This window comes from Mobula birostris, chromosome 17 (assembly GCF_030028105.1).
Source record: "Mobula birostris isolate sMobBir1 chromosome 17, sMobBir1.hap1, whole genome shotgun sequence".
Lineage (NCBI taxonomy): Eukaryota > Metazoa > Chordata > Chondrichthyes > Myliobatiformes > Myliobatidae > Mobula > Mobula birostris.
Window position 1 is genome coordinate 22,861,642 of NC_092386.1, and position 19,325 is coordinate 22,880,966.

General features: G+C 37.7%; 2 protein-coding genes across 3 annotated transcripts in view; one reads left to right on the plus strand and one right to left on the minus strand.

The window, feature by feature from the left end:
• The window catches only part of man2a1 (mannosidase, alpha, class 2A, member 1), a 117,976-nt gene extending 114,327 nt beyond the window's left edge, over positions 1-3,649 (plus strand). Inside the window, exon 22 of the mRNA XM_072281377.1 lies at positions 230-3,649. Coding sequence (XP_072137478.1) covers positions 230-382 — 153 coding nt within the window. The 3' untranslated portion in view covers positions 383-3,649. The remainder of the gene's footprint in view (positions 1-229) is intronic.
• A 9,626-nt stretch (positions 3,650-13,275) lies between these two features.
• Positions 13,276-19,325, minus strand: part of tmem232 (transmembrane protein 232) — a 92,850-nt gene continuing 86,800 nt past the window's right edge. For both annotated transcript variants that reach the window (XM_072281379.1, XM_072281380.1), the window contains 2 exons: positions 16,483-16,576; positions 13,276-13,757 (listed from right to left, as the gene is read on the minus strand). In XM_072281379.1, coding sequence (XP_072137480.1) covers positions 13,608-13,757; positions 16,483-16,576 — 244 coding nt within the window. In that variant the 3' untranslated portion in view covers positions 13,276-13,607. The remainder of the gene's footprint in view (positions 13,758-16,482; positions 16,577-19,325) is intronic.

Below are 19,325 nucleotides of genomic sequence, written 5' to 3' on the forward strand. Positions count from 1 at the left end.
AAGTTAATTTTCTACATTTAGAATGGTTGTGTTCTTTTTTGAAAGCAACTTCCATATAGAAATGAATTTTTGAAGATTATCATTCCTCTGATGGTTAAAGAATTGGAATACATAAATATCAAAAATATCTTTTATTTAGAATTCCTGTTTCTGAGGGAGATGTGTTAAAAGACTACAATGATATAAAACTCTATTTCTACTCAATTAAATCTAAAACATTGTTTTTCAGATTCTCTTGCACAATCTCTTTAGAGAAGTTAACATTCAACGCCTAACTCCATCGACCTTGTCTTTGATGCATACGCCACAAGATCCATATAATACTAGCAAAATAGAATTGAACCCAATGGAGATAAGAACAATCAGAATTCAATTAAGATGATTATGTAACAGCTCCGATTGCTAAATGATCTATGTTGAAGAATATACTGTGCACATTATTGAGTTGCAATATTACAAGCACATTAAAAATTAGGTGAATATGTCAAACCTACTGATTCAACAAAGACCAATGGTAAAAATATATTTTAATTTAATTTTGGAAAAATTATGAAATTATTAAAGTTTAAAAGTCCTTATCATACAACAAAAAAACTAAAATAATTGAGGCCAAAAAAAACTGCTTCCTTACAGTAATGTACTTCTCAGGTTAAATGATTTGTTTCATGCCTAATTCAATAAAATATTGTCCATATTTCAGTGAAGTAAAGAGCCCCAGAGAGAATCTATACAAGTTTAAAATTTTATCATTTAACTTTAACATTATTAAGGACAGTTTAGCTATTGCATTGAATGCTTGGTTCATAACATTTAGAAAAATGCGCTGCCAAAAATTTAATTATGTCCATTCACACAAGGTATTACTTTATAGAGAAAATATTATCTTATGAGTGCAAGAAATTCTGAAATTTGTCATGAATAAAGTAGGGTTAAGAGCCCAAGATGAAAACTTAAATAAGATTTTAGAAAAAACACTGGACTACTCTATGGTGCAGAATTAATGTTTTCTGCAGAATACTGTCTCATTACTTGATTAGATGGGATAAGTGCAATGTTTCCACAGGTCAATTCTAATGACATCTAGTCATATACTAAGAATTACAAAATATGTAAAATATACATTTTCTGCTATTAATATATTAGAATAGCTGTTTTTTCTAATCTAAAATTGCCACTGTGATTATGTGCCTTACAATTACACAATGGATTATAATTTGCTGTACTGTTTTCTTTGCCTGTGTTTTATAATCCTATCTCAAAACTTTTATATTTTAAAGTTTGAATTTTGTGAACACATAAATTACAAAAGCATAGTTCTTTTTAACTCATTAAAAAGTCAAATGTTTGTTTTTACCCATATGAATTTATCTTTTCCCTTATCATCTAATATCTTTATACTACTGTAAACTGTCCTCTCTGTCCTCAAGAAAAAATATAATGAATTTTAGAATATCTGATCTTTCTATGTTACTCAGTCTTCTAATCCAGGGATCATTTTTTGGTTCCTCTCTGCATGAAACTTTCTGTTTTTTATTTTCCATTATTTGATGACCTTTTGAATGTATTGACCTAACATAATAGAGTATATTAAAAATATCATTACTGACTCTGTCACATTCTCTGTTTTGAGGATTTATATTAAGAAAATCTTCATGAAATTGAACTTAAGTTTTAAATTGCTTGGTTTTGTTGAAAGTATTCTGTTTTGATATATGCTGTCAAATTATTTTCGCTTAATATACATTCAAATTATTTAATGATCATCTCATATTATCAAGACTTTCTTAAACAATGCAAATCAACATGATCCTTTTTCTTCCAATTGGTATAGTATGTATATCGACATTTGTATTTTGCTGTAACTACTTCTGTCATCGTCTGCTAATGTCAGTAAAATATGTTCTATGCTAATACTAAAAAATGATATTGTCTGTGTACCTCAATGTTTTATTGAAGAGGCACCATATTAAGGGGGTAACAAAGCAGATACTGGCTAAATTTAACCCGGCCTGATCTTTCTAATCTTTTTATTCTACACAAGTTGAATATTCTTGGTTATTTTTCTGGTTGGGAGGGGATTTGTTGCACATTTCATACGCTTTACTGTGTCATTTTTGTACAATAACATTTATTAAGTACATAATTTTTAAATTTCAAATTTGTGTAAAAACATTAAACAGCAAAAGGCTATAGATTTTCCTTTTATGTCATTTTCTTGCTGTTCACCTTGAAAAGATGAGTCGTTGAGAATAGGCATCCGTTAGTCTCGTGAGACCATGGATTTGCGCCTTGGAAGGTTTCCAGGGTGCAGGCCTGGGCAAGATTGTATGGAAGACTGGCAGTTATCCATGCTGCAAGTCTCCCCTCTCCACGCCACCGATGTTGTCCAAGGGAAGGGCACTAGGGTCGATAGAGCTGGCACCAGTGTCGTCGCAGAGCAACGTGTGGTTAAGTGCCTTGCTCAAGAACACAACATGCTGCCTCAGCTGAGGCTCGAACTAGCGACCTTCAGATCACTAGACCGATGCCTTAACCACTTGGCCACATGCCAACACTGATAGTCATTGATAGTAACTGTATTTCCAGTTACACTGACTTGTTATCAGAATTCTGGTTTTTGTTAGAATTCACAAATTAGTGATAATTGGCGATCTGTACAGTAGTTGCAACAACTATCAATCAAAATTATTTTTACATGATGCCCATTTACATTTATACAGGTTATGCATGAAGCAGTCTTGACTTGTATTTAGAATTCATTTATACAGTGGCCAAAATTGTACTTCTGTGTGATTACATATAAAAATGTATTTCAATAAATGCTCCTCTACAGTTCATTGTATACAATCATTGCATATTGAGCAATATCAAGTCTCTAACAAAATTCCATGTTGTTTCAGGTACATTATCATACTTTAAATGTATGTTTATGAAGCAATTAATGTGATTTCATGCCATTTCTTGCAATTAATAAAATTATTTTTATACCATGCAGCAAAAATTCTGATCTACCAGTGCAAATCAAAAATACTTATATATTTTAGAATGGGGATATAATTCTACCATTCCAGTTATTTGTCAAATTCAATTACACTTTTGAATACTTACAAATTGCACTCTTTTTAATTTTAATGATTCATTAAATATAATTCTGGGAAGCATTTTATTGATCGGTGCATAACTAAACAATTGTGGTAGGAGGAATAGGTCTATATAGTTGAAAATCTGTGTACTTTTGGGTTTCTTTATTTTATAAAATCAAAATATTATAAAATCATAGATTTCTATGTTTTATTTTTTGAATACATAGTATTTTACAGGGATTTGCTACCATGTATAACTGCAAAATATTACCTTTTAAATTACAATTTTTAAAAGGTACGTAATGAATTTGTATCAATGAAATTGCTTTGGTTGAATGAGTTGTGCCTTTAAAGAGGGACATGGGGCATTTTTACAAAACAAAAATAGATTTTACTGGGTGAAATAGAATTGGAAATTTTGCTGTTTTACATTACCGTGTAAGAGTCTGTCACCTTATAATTTACATTTGATATTTTCAATTTACAAGATATGTCAATATTTTTAGTGTTTGATTTTTATCAATCTTTTGGAGAAACATTATAAGAAAATAAACTGAATATACTGATTTATACATGAATCTTTTCATATACAATTTAGTGTTGCATTTACATAACACTTTATTTGACGAAGCACTCTTGATCTTTCTATTCTACACAAGTACTCTTTCAGAGTTTGTAGGCGATTATAATGTAGACAAATAGTGACACATACAGTATGGACAGACGAAGCTTCTATTGAAAATTTAAAAATTAGAGATACTGGACATATGAAGTAAAACAGAAAGTACTGGGGATACTCAGCAGGGTGTGAAGTGAGTTACAGAGAAAGTGCAGTTCAGGTAAACAGTAAGGTGCAAGATTATAATAAAGTATATTGTTAGGTCATCCTATCATATTGGGGAACTATTTAATAGTCTTATAACAGCGGGCTAAAAGCTGTCCTTGAGCCTGGTGACACATGCTTTCAGGCAAACTTCAGAATAAGATGAAATTCTATTAATAGCACATGCATGTTTTTTAATACGACATTTCTTCTCCAAAGTTTTAGACTTTTTTGATGTTTTTACCAGACAATAAGTATGAAAAGGAATATGAAGATGAATAAATTCTTGCAGCAACCAGTTATGAAGAGATCATTTGAAATTGGTTTAGAAATCATTGGCTACTAAATTTCAGGTGCCTTAAGTCTTGATGCATGCTATTCTTTTTTTAAATTTTTATATTTACATTAGAAATCGTAAACTGTTGTGCTGAAACAGGACTTGATTGTGATAGCTGTGACAATAATTGTAGTTGTAACGATAGAATAATTAACTGTAGTTACTCCATATTATTCCCATTAAGAGAAAATATTGAACTTACCGTGATTTAAGTTATACGCATTTAATGTGAGATTCTCATTTACTAATAAAGATAAAGAAAGATTAGGTTTATTTGTCAAATGTACATCAAATCATACAGTGAAATACATCAATGGTGAGTACAGTTTAAGGATGAGCAGGGGGCAGCCTGCAAGTCTCGCTATGCTTCTGGCACCAACATAGCCTGCCCTATGACTATGTGTGTTTCATACACAAAATGATGGAGGAACTTTTAATTCCCCATTTTAATTCCGCGTCCCATTCCCATTCTGATATGTCTATCCATGGCCTCCTCGACTGTAAAGATGAAGCCACACTCAGGTTGGAGGAACAACACCTTATATTCTGTCTGCGTAGCCTCCAACCTGATGGCATGAACATTGACTTCTCAAACTTCCGCTAATGCCCCACCTCCCCCTCGTACCCCATCCATTATTTATTTATATACACAATTCTTTCTCTCTCTGTCTCCTTTTTCTCCCTCTGTCCCTCTGACTATACCCCTTGCCCATCCTCTGGGTTCCCCCCCCCCACCTTTTCCTTCTCCCTGGTCCTCCTGTCCCATGATCCTCTCATATCCCTTTTGCCAATCAACTGTCCAGCTCTTGGCTCCATCCCTCCCCCTCCTGTCTTCTCCTATCATTTTGGATCTCCCCCTCCACCTCCCACTTTCAAATCTCTTACTAGTTCTTCTTTCAGTTAGTCCTGACGAAAGGTCTCGGTCCGAAACGTCGACTGTACCTCTTCCTAGAGATGCTGCCTGGCCTGCTGCATTCACCAGCAACTTTGATGTGTGTTGTGAGGAACTCAGAGGCCAGGCAGCATCTGTGGAAAAAATTACAGCCGATGTTTCGGCAGCACTGCCAAAGGGTTCTGGCCCGAAATGTGGACTGTACTGTTTCCCATAGATGCTGCCTGGTCTGCTGAGTTCTTCCAGCATTTTGTGTCTGTTGCTCAGATTTCCAGCAGCTGCAGATTTTCTCTCATTTGTGATTTGACCACATGTGTTTCCTCTGGATTACTACTACATATAGTTTGCGGATGACACGAAGCTGGGTGGCAGTGTTAGCTGTGAGGAGGATGCTAAAAGGATGCAGGGTGACTTGGATAGGTTGGGTGAGTGGGCAAATTCATGGCAGATGCAATTTAATGTGGATAAATGTGAAGTTGTCCACTTTGGTGGCAAAAATAGAAAAACAGATTATTATCTGAATGGTGGCCGATTAGGAAAAGGGGAGGTGCAACGAGACCTGGGTGTCATTATACACCAGTCATTGAAAGTGGGCATGCAGGTACAGCAGGCGGTGAAAAAGGCGAATGGTATGCTGGCATTTATAGCGAGAGGATTCGAGTACAGGAGCAGGGAGGTACTACTGCAGTTGTACAAGGCCTTGGTGAGACCACACCTGGAGTATTGTGTGCAGTTTTGGTCCCCTAATCTGAGGAAAGACATCCTTGCCATAGAGGGAGTACAAAGAAGGTTCACCAGATTGATTCCTGGGATGGCAGGACTTTCATGTGAAGAAAGACTGGATGAACTGGGCTTGTACTCGTTGGAATTTAGAAGATTGAGGGGGGATCTGATTGAAACGTATAAGATCCTAAAGGGATTAGACAGGCTAGATGCAGGAAGATTGTTCCCGATGTTGGGGAAGTCCAGAACGAGGGGCCACAGTTTGAGGATAGAGGGGAAGCCTTTTAGGACCGAGATTAGGAAAAACTTCTTCACACAGAGAGTGGTGAATCTGTGGAATTCTCTGCCACAGGAAACAGTTGAGGCCAGTTCATTGGCTATATTTAAGAGGGAGTTAGATATGGCCCTTGTGGCTACGGGGGTCAGGGGGTATGGAGGGAAGGCTGGGGCGGGGTTCTGAGTTGGATGATCAGCCATGATCATAATAAATGGCGGTGCAGGCTCGAAGGGCCAAATGGCCTACTCCTGCACCTATTTTCTATGTTTCTATGTTTCTATATTCCAACGTCGCTTAAATTGGAAAGCTAGTTGGTACAGTAAATTACCCCTGGTGAGTAGATGAGTAGATTCTGTGGGAAGTTGGTGGTAACAAGGGGAAAATGAAATAGCACATCTGTAATATAAGCTAATATAATATAGGCGTCGTTGTTGGTGCAGACATGGTGGTTGGGTGGGACAAAGATCTGTTTCCATGCTGTATGACAAGGTGCATATACCATTGAGTTCTATCAGACCATGACTGTTACCATATTTCTGATGAAATTTAAGAAACTTATTAAGAAGTTTAATCCATGCAAGCAGCAAAGGAGAAATGCTGTACATTCTCCACGTCATTGGAAACAATGCTCATGGCAGCCAATATGGAGTTGGCCAGCAGTAATTTTTGACCAAGCCAATAAATTCCAAAGATAAGTCACGTGACACTACATCTGGACCAAGTTCAAGCAATTCGGGCTGGAAGCTGCCAGAATGAAAGACTTTCAGTCCTTCCACTTTTCATGAATCTGCTCCTGGTATGTTTAGCCAAAGAGTGCTGAAGTGCCTGGTACACTTCGCCATTTCATCTAACTTTTGATGGCATTTTCACCGTTAGGTTAAGAATCAGAGCACACATCTGAGTTGCCTTTCACCACAAAAAATCTTTGGCATTCCGAAGAATGCCATGCAATTTCCTAAAAGTCTGTTCAAATGGTTAATAGCTGCAGGTAATACAATTAAATAAAGCAGAAAATAGTCCTATAACTGGTGTGGTTTGATCTGATCAATGTGGTAAAATTGTACCAATCGTAGTATATGTGAAAGTATTTCTATTCCATAAATATAAATTGAATTTCATAGTAAATTATTGTCAACTACAAGTTCTTTTAGTTAAGGGTTGTGACTTTTTTTTGTAAAATATAATGGAAAATGGAAAAGTTCCCTGTATGATAGATCCTGAGAGTACATTAGTGTTTGGATCTGGTATGTTGTCATGCTATTTTCCTGCTGTGTTTACAAACAGAACATCTGTTACAATTACCATATAACCACCTGGTTTTCAGCCAGCAGTTAGTCCTTGTCTTTATATTTTTCACTAGTGAAAGAATTGTGAAACAACAGCTGTCAAAAATATTCTTCAATATTCAGAATGATTGTCATTTAAAAATGGCAAAAAAAATCATTATAAGCATAAGGGAGATAAATGTGAAACTGTAAGAAACTGAACAGAAAGTAAAGTGCTCTAGATATTAGAAATAATAACTTTGGGTTTTGTTTTTTTTTGGAATACAGTAAATGCAACAGCAATTCTGGATTTTCCGGTTTGAGAATTACAATTTACCACCAAAGCAACATGGTATTTACGTTACGGGACTATCCAACAGCTGGTATTATTGATCTAGAGACTTGAGTTTCAATGCCACCTCAGCAGCTGGGAGATGCAAACTACTTAATTAAAAAAAACCTGGAATAGTGACAATGTTGCTGGTTTGTTGTAAAAGTCCATCTGGTGTTTTAGAATCCTTCAAAGAACAAATCATCTGTGTTTATGATAAGACATAGAAGCAGTATCAGGCCATTCAGCCCATTCGAGCCTGCTTCACCATTCCAACATTGCTGATTAACTATCCCCCTCAACTCCATCCTGCTGCCTTCTCTTTGTAACCTTTGTCACCTTTAGTAAACAAGAACCTATCAACCTCCGCTTTAAGTATTCTCAATGATATGGCCACCACAGCTGTCTGACAAAGAATTCCACAGATTCACCATCTGGCTAAAGAAATTCCTCCTCATCTCTGTCCTGAAGGGACATTCTCGTATTCTGAGGCTGTGCCCTCTAGTTCTAGACTTCCCCACTATAGGAAACACCCTCGTCACATCCAGTCTATCTCAGCCTTCCAATATTCCAAGCTGTACATAGCCCTAGTGACCAATGCAAGTGCTCTTTACAATGACTGAGTGATCCATTCAATTTATGGGCAATAACAGAAAGGCAATAAATGCTGACCAATTTGGGTACGTCCACATTTTGTAAATGAATAATAAAGAATGTGAAAAGCTGATTCCATTTAATTTATTGGAGTTGGACAATTTGAAATTATTTACAGACATACTGTATATTACCCAGCAGGAATCTGCAAATATTCAAATATTTTATTGTGTAGGAGTTGGGCTAGGAATTAGGGGTAGTGGGCATCACAATAGTAACAGATTCGATATGTATACAACGATGGCAGAAAAATCAACCAGTTTCCAAATAAGTTATTTTCCAATGGGAGGTCTCTCTCTGCCAAGGGAGGTCTCTTGCTGTAAATCATTAGGCATTATAACCACATATGTATTCCTGGGTCTTCCTGAAATTTTGAGTGATGACTGTCAGCACCTGATTCAGATACGGTGTTAGTACCACTGCAGATTTAAAAGGCCTATTATGCGACAGATTACTCCTCAATACTTGTAAACCTGAAGTACAGAAAATGCTGGAAATGCAGAATAAACACTTAAGATTCAGGATCCACAATCAGAACCTTATGAAAGATCGTCAATCAGAAATGCTAATTATTTCTCATTCTACAGTGCTGCTTAATTTGTTGAATTTTTCCAGTAGTTTATAGTTTCATTTCTGATTTTCAGCATCTAGCATTGATTTTCAATTACTTGTAAATCTGGCACTGTTAGTATATTGGTTTTGCTACTAATCTGGAGTTAATAAATGGGAATGTGCATTCCTTGACCTTTGAATTTTTGTACTCAATAATTCAAATCCAGAAATAAAAACTGTACTGGTTAAAGAGAAAATGAGGCAATTGGGAGGATAAATGTCCTTTAAGAAGAAAACTCTGCCTTCCATGTCCAAACCGATTAATGTTTATATATTAAAAAAAAACAAAAAAATCTGGAAACAATTGGGTGTTTAGGCAATATTTGTGGAAAGAGAAACAAAGTTAACATTTCAGATTTGAAGATCCTTTATCAGAGTTATTTGTAATTTAAGTGTGCCTTGCCTCCTTTTCTACAACAACTGGCTTATTCTTAATTGTCCTCTGAAATGATGTAGTAAATCATTAGTACAGCAGATCAAGAAGGTGACTTGCCAACATCTTAGTTATGTTACATTTTACTTGCCCAAATTTGGCTTTACATTAGATAGTCTGATTTTTCACAAATGTTTATAGGACCATTGGAAGGCAAACAAGGTTAGAGCTTATACAGTAAATGCTGTCCTGGGGAGTTTTGTGGGACCAATGAGTATAAGTATATAGTTCACTGAAAGTGATGTTGCATGTGGACAGGGTGGTGAAACAGGTGTTAGGATGCTGGCTTTCATCAGTCATCACATTAAATATAGGAGCTGGGACGTTTTATCGCAGTTGTACAAGATATTACTGGAGGCGAACATAAGACAAAGGAGCAGAAGTCGGCCATTCGGCCCATCGAGTCTGCTCCACCATTTTATTATGAGCTGATCCATTCTCCCATTTAGTCCCAATCCCCCACCTCACCATAACCTTTGATGTTCTGGCTACTCAGATACCTATCAATCTCTGCCTTAAATACACCCAATGACTTGGCCTCCACTGCTGCTCGTGGCAACAAATTCCATAGATTCACCACCCTCTGACTAAAAAAATTTCTTTGCATTTCTGTTCTGAATGGGCGCCCTTCAATGCTTAAGTCATGCCCTCTTGTACTAGACTGCCCCATCATGGGAAACAACTTTGCCACATCCACTCTGTCCATGCCTTTCATCATTCGAAACGTTTCTATGAGGTCTCCCCTCATTCTTCTAAACTCCAAGGAATACAGTCCAAGAGTGGACAAACGTTCCTCATATGTTAACCCTCTCATTCCTGGAGTCATTCTAGTGAATATTCTCTGTACCCTCTCCAACACCAGCACATCCTTCCTTAAATAAGGAGACCAAACCTGCCCACAGTACTCCAAGTGAGGTCTCACCAGCACCTTATAGAGCCTCAACATCACATCCCTGCTCCTATACTCTATTCCTCTAGAAATGAATGCCAACATTGCATTTGCCTTCTTCACTACAGACTCAACCTGGAGGTTAACCTTAAGGGTATCCTGTACGAGGACTCCCAAGTCCCGTTGCATCTCAGAACTTTGAATTCTTTCCCCATTTAAATAATAGTCTGCCCGTTTATTTCTTCTGCCAAAGTGCATAACCATACACTTTCCAACATTGTATTTCATTTGCCACTTCTTTGCCCATTTTTCCAATCTATCCAAGTCTCTCTGCAGACTCTCCGTTTCCTCAGCACTACCGGCCCCTCCACCTATCTTCGTATCGTCAGCAAACTTAGCCACAAAGCCATCTATTCCATAATCCAAATCGTTGATGTACAATGTAAAAAAAAAGTGGCCCCAACACGGACCCCTGTGGAACACCACTGGTAACCGGCAGTCAACCAGAATAGGATCCCTTTATTCCCACTCTCTGTTTCCTGCCAATCAGGCAACGCTCTATCCACCTATGTAACTTTCCCGTAATTCCATGGGCTCTTATCTTGTTAAGTAGCCTCATGTGTGGCACCTTGTCAAAGGCCTTCTGAAAATCCAAATATACAACATCCACTGCATCTCCCTTGTCTAGCCTGCTGGTAATTTCCTCAAAAAATTGTAATAGGTTTGTTAGGCAGGATTTCCCTTAAAGGAAACCATGCTGAGTTCTGCCTATCTTGTCATATGCCTCCAGGTACTCTGTAACCTCATCCTTGACAATCGAACTTGGAGTATTATGTGCAGGATTTTTGTCATCCTGCTATAGGAAGGATGTTATTCAACTGGAAAGAGTGTAATGAAGGTTTACAAGAATGTTACCAGGATTCAAGGGCCAGATAATAGGGAGAGGTTGGATAGGCTGGAAATTTATTCCTTACAGCATAAAATCACAAGGGCCATGGATAGGGTAAATGCACATAGTGTTTTTCCCCAGTGAAAGGGAATCAAAAACTAGAGGGCATAGGTTTAAGGTGAGAGGGAAAGATTGAAAAAGGAATTGAAGATCAACTTCTTCACAGAGAGGGAATGAGCTGCCAGAAAGAATGCTTGAAGAAGGATACAATAACAATGTTTAAGAGACATTTCAGAAGTATATGGAAAGGAGAAGTTTAGGGGGATATGAGCCAAATGCAGGCAAGTGGGAATAGCTTAGATGGACTCCATGGTCAATACAGAAGTGTTGGCCAAAGAGTCATAGTATTACACTATGACTATGCACATGGGAACTACTTACTAACATGTTGGCAGGGTATATGGTCCTTCTATTATGCAGTTGCTCAGTAACCTACAGTAATTTCAGTTTTTTGCTCTATCATGCTCAAATATGGTAGGAAGCATTATGCATCAGGATAGAGGAGAAATACAGTGAAGCAACATGAAAATGAGCAAGCATTAACTTTACATCCTCTATATTTAAACATATCCAATGTGATCATCGTGCCTGGAACAAAAAAAAAAGTCAAAAGTTCCACTGCACTTATGAAGCAATAATCTGGAGGGGTTTCAGAAATGGAAAAACTATTAACCTTAGAAGCCATAAGCTCTTCTCACCAATTAGTTGTTTCATGAGTTTGAAAGCAAGTGTGCATTCTCATGATGTGGAAGTGAGCGGAGAAGCTGCCGGTATTGAAGAGGAGAGAGCCAGGCAATTTGCAAGGTGCTAGCTGAAATCATCTGTGAGGTGTGGGGTGGGTTATTTATCAAAGCAAATTGGGACATGGTTAGTGTACTGTGGAACAAAATACCTCCTTGTGCATGTACTGCAAAGGAAGAGGGATCAATGCAGCTGGGGACTGCAAATTGAGTTCTCTTCTAGTATATCATCATGGAAGTCCTCAGGCATTGTTATATGGATGTCTAACCAAGTAACCTGTATTACTATCTTATTTGACATACCTTAATCTCTCAATGTAGGAGCATTACCAGTACAGATGTCAAAGGTAGCTCTAGCACTTGAACTTGAGCTAGATGTTGACAATGTCAAAATGCTGTTAAATCTTACTCTCAAGAGCTTACATAAAAGGATTTATTGGAGCTGAAGACTGAGAAGATTGCTGAAGTTATCCAAACAAATGGTTCACCTAGAGTTCACAGGTAAAGTCTTGACTGAGGCATTCGGGTACTACAGGCAAGCCAATACTAAATGTTAAATTACTTTCCAATTAATCTATGAGGTTTTATTTTTATTTCTACAGTACTGTCTCCTAGCTCTGGTGATCCAGATTCAATCCTGACTCCAGTGTTTGTGTGGAATTTGCATATTTTCCCTGTAACTGCCTGGGTTCCCTCTGGATGGTTTGAATTCCGCCCACATTCCAAAGATGTATGGGCTGGTAGTTAATTGACCTCTGCAAATTGTTTTGATTATGTGTGTAAGTGGTAGAACATGACAGGAGTTAATGGGAATGGAAGAGAATAAAATGGGTTAGAATGTTTCATGAAAAAATGGGTACCTGTGCTTGAAGGCCAGCATGGACTCAGTGGGCTTGTTTCTATATAGTATCTTTCTATGAGAATGGGTTACTTTTCTTTACATTTCTATGATGTCAGTGAAATACAACTTACATAAAATTTGCCTTGTGGAACAGATTTCAGAACCACAACACTTACAGAAAAATCACAGAAGTAGGGGACTGCATGTATTTAGGAATGAGCAATTAATGCTGGATTAAAGCAACAATTAATGCTTGCTTGAATTGATAAATATTTGGGTCATTATTGAATGTTTTTTTAAAATCTAAGGACTGCATATACTGTGATATGCTACATTTTAAATAATGACCTGTCAGTGAATGTAATCGACAGTTAAATTGTACAAACGTTTGTAAAATAAATCAATCATACTGATTAACACTGACCAGTCATCACTACCCTGATATTAGACCAAATTAGTAATGATGTTCTTTGTTTAAAGAACATATTCTTTAATATGTATTTTGTTTAAAGAACATAATACTTTAGTACAGTGTAAGGCTGTTTTCACAGCATTTAAGTATTAATATTAATCAAATTTCCAAAAACTCCTATTGCTTCTTTGTTTTAATGAATTCTAACAGAACCTCAGAAAAATCAGAGGGTGAATAAGCTTTTCCATATGACCCTGCTTCATCATGCAATGAAATGTTGCCTCTCCAACACCATGATGAATCAGCATACCCTGTTCTCCTTGCAATTTCCCCTCAAACAGACATTTCATGCACAGTTGATAGTTTTTTCAAGTGTCTCTTCCTTCCTCTTCATCAGTTCACTGAAATTTTGTTCAATCATTTTCTGCTTTTCTTCTAATTGTAGCTGTCTGCTCTTTTCTTCCTCTTCCATTTTAAAATGAAGTTCTTTCCTCCACTGTCAGGCAAACATGGGATAATGGAATACATTAGATAAAACGAAGAGATAAAATAAACATTTTTACATGTTTTTCACTTCACTAATATTAATTTTTTCAAATACAGATATTTGATAGCGGCATCAGGTAGAAATTTTAATAGAGGGTGTTAAAAGATACCACAGACAATTCAATGGACAGAAGTTATCATAACATTAGGAGTATGCAAGTTTCTGGAATTATAGAAACATTTTTGACATAGGAATCTGGTATTAAATTGTAATAATTTCACACAGCAAAAAATCTTCATAAATCTAGGCAATGGACGAGTAAAGCCAAAATATAACATTCCACCCCATTTTCAAATTCCTCACTTTAACTCCATTCTAGTGGGAAGCATATTGGAGTTGAGGTAATCTATAGGTTGAGAGAGCAAACTGCTTCCTGGGAAGGTAGATCGTCATAGAAGGACAGAATCAGCTTGACCTCCACACCTTTGAGTTTAGATGAGTTTAGAGTAATAAGAGGAGATCTTATTGCAACTTATAAAATGTTTAGAGAGCTGAACAGGGGACGAGGCTGCTGGCTGAGAAGTCTAGATCTATGGGTCAATATTAAGGTGTAGACCTCATTGGTCAGAAATGAAAATGAACTTCTTTGGTCAGAGGGCATTAGTTCTTTAGACCTGGCTAAACCAGAAGGTTATGATTGCATTCAGTCATTGATTGCATTTTAAATTGAGATTCGTACTAGGCTCATGTGGACAGGGGAAGAATGCAGTATTGAGATATGAATGATGGTGGAACCTAGCATGTGAATACAAAGATGAGACTGAAGACCTTACAAGTACTTCCAATCAGATGTGTTAGTTGGATGATGCTTCTTGCTACCTCACCATGGTCCTCACCATCAATGTTCTGGTTTTCAAAACATTAAGTTTCAACAAGATATCAATACTTGGCCAAGAGTATCTGATACAACAAAAATAATGTACCCCAAAAATATCGCAGACGTGTGTGCTCTTGATTGGCTCTAGCACTGTCACATTACTCACAATGTTGAAAGGTGCCCTGCTCACTAAAAATGGGGCAAATTCAACGTGCCTAATTATCACCCAGCCAGCTGGTGGTGCAGTGACATCAGCGCTGGACTCCGGAGCGAAGGCTCCCGAGTTCAAATCCAGTCGGGCTGCTCCCATGCACGGTTTCCATCCCTGCCGGGTTGAGTGTCAAGCTCGCAGCTCGGCCTCGTGAAAAAAACTGCGCTGTGAGAAGGAAGTGGGGGGGGGGGGCCACTCACAGAATATTTCCCCTAAGACAACCACTTGAAAAGTGGTCGCCAAGGCTCTGGCAGAGTATGGCACACAAAAAAATTATCAACTGATCAGTATACTTTCAGCCATTTGCAGTGTAATAGAAAATGGTGTAATCAGAGCTATTGTGTAACACCTATGCATCCATAATCAGCTCACTGAAATTTAGAGGTATGTACTAAGACTGACTTCCCTTAGCAGGACAGTAACACTCTTTAAAGGGCTATCGAGAACTCTTAGCAAAATTGGAGTCAATGGAAATCAGGGAGGAAAGACAACATGCAGAGTAAGGGAACCTTCTAGAAAAGGGAAAGAGCAGAAGAGATGGAAGGTTATCAGCATGAGGCATTCTCCAGCAAAATGTGTTCAGGGTGCAATTTCCAAACTCCATTTCACTGATGAGTTCCTGACAGGAATTACATGTGCTGCAGCCATGAACTGGCTCAAAAATGCACTGAACAGCAGCAGTATAAACTAATATCAACATCTTCTCTGTATATACTGTTAGGAATTCACCAACAAGAAAGGTTATGGAAGTTGAGTGTGTTGCAGTTGAGTCAAGGTGGGATTGAAAGATCTTTCGCCAATAAGTGTATCAGAATGAATGGATCAAAGGTACATAAATTTATCTGCCATACAGATCAGGCATTCTTAGATGGTTAAAAGGCACCTTCTATATTTAGGTGTGCAGACCTGGAAACATTTAATGACTCTAAAATTTCTTATTAGAACACAATTTTGGATATTTCATGTTGAGATGATTTTAGCCCCGTAAATAGTTTCAAGATCATTAGTATTGCTCTAAATATAATTTCATGGTCAATTGTTGACAATTTAGTCTTATTTTAAATGCCTCAGCTGTTGCTTATGATGTGCTATAATATTTCATGTATAATTTCAGCATATTTTACTAAATTACATATGCTACATAAATACAATTTACAGTTCTCATCATTCAGGGTAAGCTTGAATATGCATTCAAGTGTCCTCTCTAAATGCATGTGCATGAACCACCAGTTACAGTCCAGATGAAAGGTCTTGACTGTCCTCTGAACATTTGACTCCAGTGTGGAATTTAATATGCAGAGATCATTTGAACTATTGTAATACAAATAAATACACATAGAAATAGGCCGAAAGATGAAAATGTTCACACACACAACACACAGAAAATGCTGGAGGAACTCAGTGGGTCAGGCAGCATCTATGGAAGGTAATAAACTATCAATGTTTCAGGCAGCAGTCCCACCTTGCTGAGTTCCTCCAACATTTTGTACACTTTCCTCAAGATTCCCAGCATCTGCAGAATCTATTCCCACCTTCCCACCCCCACAATCCGCTTTGACTTTTAATGAACATCCTAAACAACACTTCACACAATTGGACTTAAGGAGCACAAAAATATATTTAATCTCAACTGTCAGTAGGTTTACCTGATCTTCCACTATTCTTCGCAGATCAAAGTTTGCACGAGTATTGAAATCGGGTAATGACATATGACCAGCTTGTGCCAACATTATTTCTTGCCTGCAATAAAACATGACATTTATAGCTATGTTAATGACTCATGTTGAAGACAGGAAGTTAATTAGTGTCACTATGTTATAAGAGAGAGAATTTTGTTTAAACTGTGAACAGTGTGATAAGAGAAGGGCTCATTAAAAAAGCACACATCTAAAGAAAGTTTGTATATTCACATTGATTTCATTGTAGAAGTCATTTTGATTCAACCTTCACATTTCTTGTTAGAGCTCAATCTGTGGTAATCCTGAAAGCAAAGTCAGATTGGCAGGAAACTCATCATTTACTCTACAGTAGTACCTTGACTCCCCCTGTGCTCTACGTACCACTGGCAAGATACCACCAATGCTGTTTCCACAAACTCCTTTAAATCTACAGAGAAGAAATGCCTTCTTCACCACCATATGTAACTATTCATCGATCTCAAAGATCTTTGTACTTGTAGGCCAAAGCCCCTTTGTTCCTCATTTCTCCCTGTTATTCATTGACTATATTTACCCTTAAGAGTCCTTCCAATATGCATCACTTCATGCTTTTCTGGACTAAATTTTATCTCTCACTTTTTTGCCCATTTTATGAACTAATCAATATTATCCTACAGCCTAAGATTACACTGCTCATGTCAACAATACCATCAACTTTCACGTTATTACTGATAATCACTCCACTATTTATAATAAATTGTTAATATTTATGTAACATTATAAGGGTCCCAGTACCACTGATACACAGACTTACAATCACAAAATCAATCCTCCACAGAATCCCTCTGCCTCTTCCAATGGAGCCAATTTGCCAATATGTCTAGGACCCAGGACTTAGTCAAATAATTTACTGGAAGCATTTTTAACACAGCAAAAATGATCTCAACAGGAACATGAAAAAATAAGGAATGACAAGCCAAAGCGGACTTTCAAAAGACTTAGAGAGATTCAGAAAAGAAATTCTGCAGTGGAGAGACTCAGCAACTGAAGGTACAGCTGCCACTGTTGGAGCGATTTTGGGGATAATCACAGATATTTTGGTGGATTGGAGAGCTGGAGAAAGTAACAGAGAATGGATTGCATCCTACCAAATATATTCTGTGGGAATTGTGGTCAACTGATACATTCATGCACAAAGTCATCTCTGAGCACATAAAATTCTTGAATGGTTCAATAGTCTCCAGATGCTCCCACACACATTTTTTTCTGTTATTGCAGCAGAAAGATGCACTTCTATCTAGGCCACAACTTAACATTCCCCTATAAACTCTGAAATACTTTAACGTGATGCTTTAAAACTGTACTCAACACAAGGAATACACATAAATTAAAAACCTAGTTTCGCTAATCATCACTTTCACTATTGATCCTCTAACAAGGACTTAATGCAAATAACTAAATGATAATGTATTTTTCCTATTTAAGGTGTCAATGACTTATTGTGTGTTTAAGAACACAAGGCATAGGAGCAGAATTAGGCCATTCAGTCCATTGCTTCTGCTCCATCATTCCATTTATTATCCCTTCTCAACTCCATAGTTCCTTAAAGTTTTCATAGCCAGGGGTGATAATGGTGACAAGCTCACACTACCTATTAAATGCTCCCAATGGTCTACGCCTCAAATAGCCAAGTCCAGCTCCTGGCCTTCACATGAGACTTTACAACTAAGCCCAGCAGAACCATTTCTATTGATAGGAGAAGGGCAAAGGTGCCTTAAAACCAGTTACTTCAGGCAGATGGAGCTCATCAGCTATGGTTGGCAGCTCACCTAGGAAAAGGAAAAATCTGATCTCAAACCTCCACTGCCTTGCAGTTACATCCACTTATGAGGAAGGTTTCAGGAATAAACCTCAAGGAAAAATCTGGAGCTGGAGTACCAAAGGCCATTCTATGTTGAGCTCAACACTGACTGACAACTCCTGCGATGCTGCTGGTGCCAAACTGTATCAGTTTCTGCCGTTCCATTAGATTCATCAGCTGCATAGAGAGGGTCAGCCTGCTGCATGGGCAATAGTTTGCTTTCTATATTATACTACCCTGGCTTGTGTATCACACAGACAGTTAGGATGTTATATCCATGATTGACCCCAACCAGTGGAGAGCCTCAACCCCATTCTTCGGACTTCATCCCTTAATCTTTGATGTTCTGACTAATCAAGAACCTATCAATCTCCGCTTCGAATATACCCAATGACTTGGTCTCCACAGTCATCTGTGGCAATGAATTCCACAGATTCCCCACCCTCTGGCTGAAGAAATTCCTCCTCAACTCTGTTCTAAGTGGACATTCCTGCATTCCGTGGCTGTGCCCTCTGATCTCAGACTCTCCCGGTTTAGGAAACATCCTTTCTGTATCCACTCTAATAGCCCATTCAATATTCAATAGGTTTCAGTGAGATCCTCCCTCATTCTTCCAGTCTCCAGTGTGTTCAGGCCCGGAGCCATCAAGTGCTCCTCATACATTATCGGAATCATTCTCGTTTGGGCTCACAATACTCCATGTGTGGTCTAACAATGCCATATAAAGCATCAGCATCACATCTTTGCTTTTATATTCTAATCCTCTTGAAATAAATGCACTTGCTTTCCTTACCTTTGACTCAACCTGCAAATTAACCTTTAGGGAATCCTCCATAAGGATCACTTTGCACCTCTAATTTTCAAACTTTCTCCCCGTTTAAAAAATAGTCTATCCTTTTATTCCTTCTACCAAAGTGCATAACCACAGACTTCCCTTTACTATATTCCATCTGCCACTTCTTTGCCTATT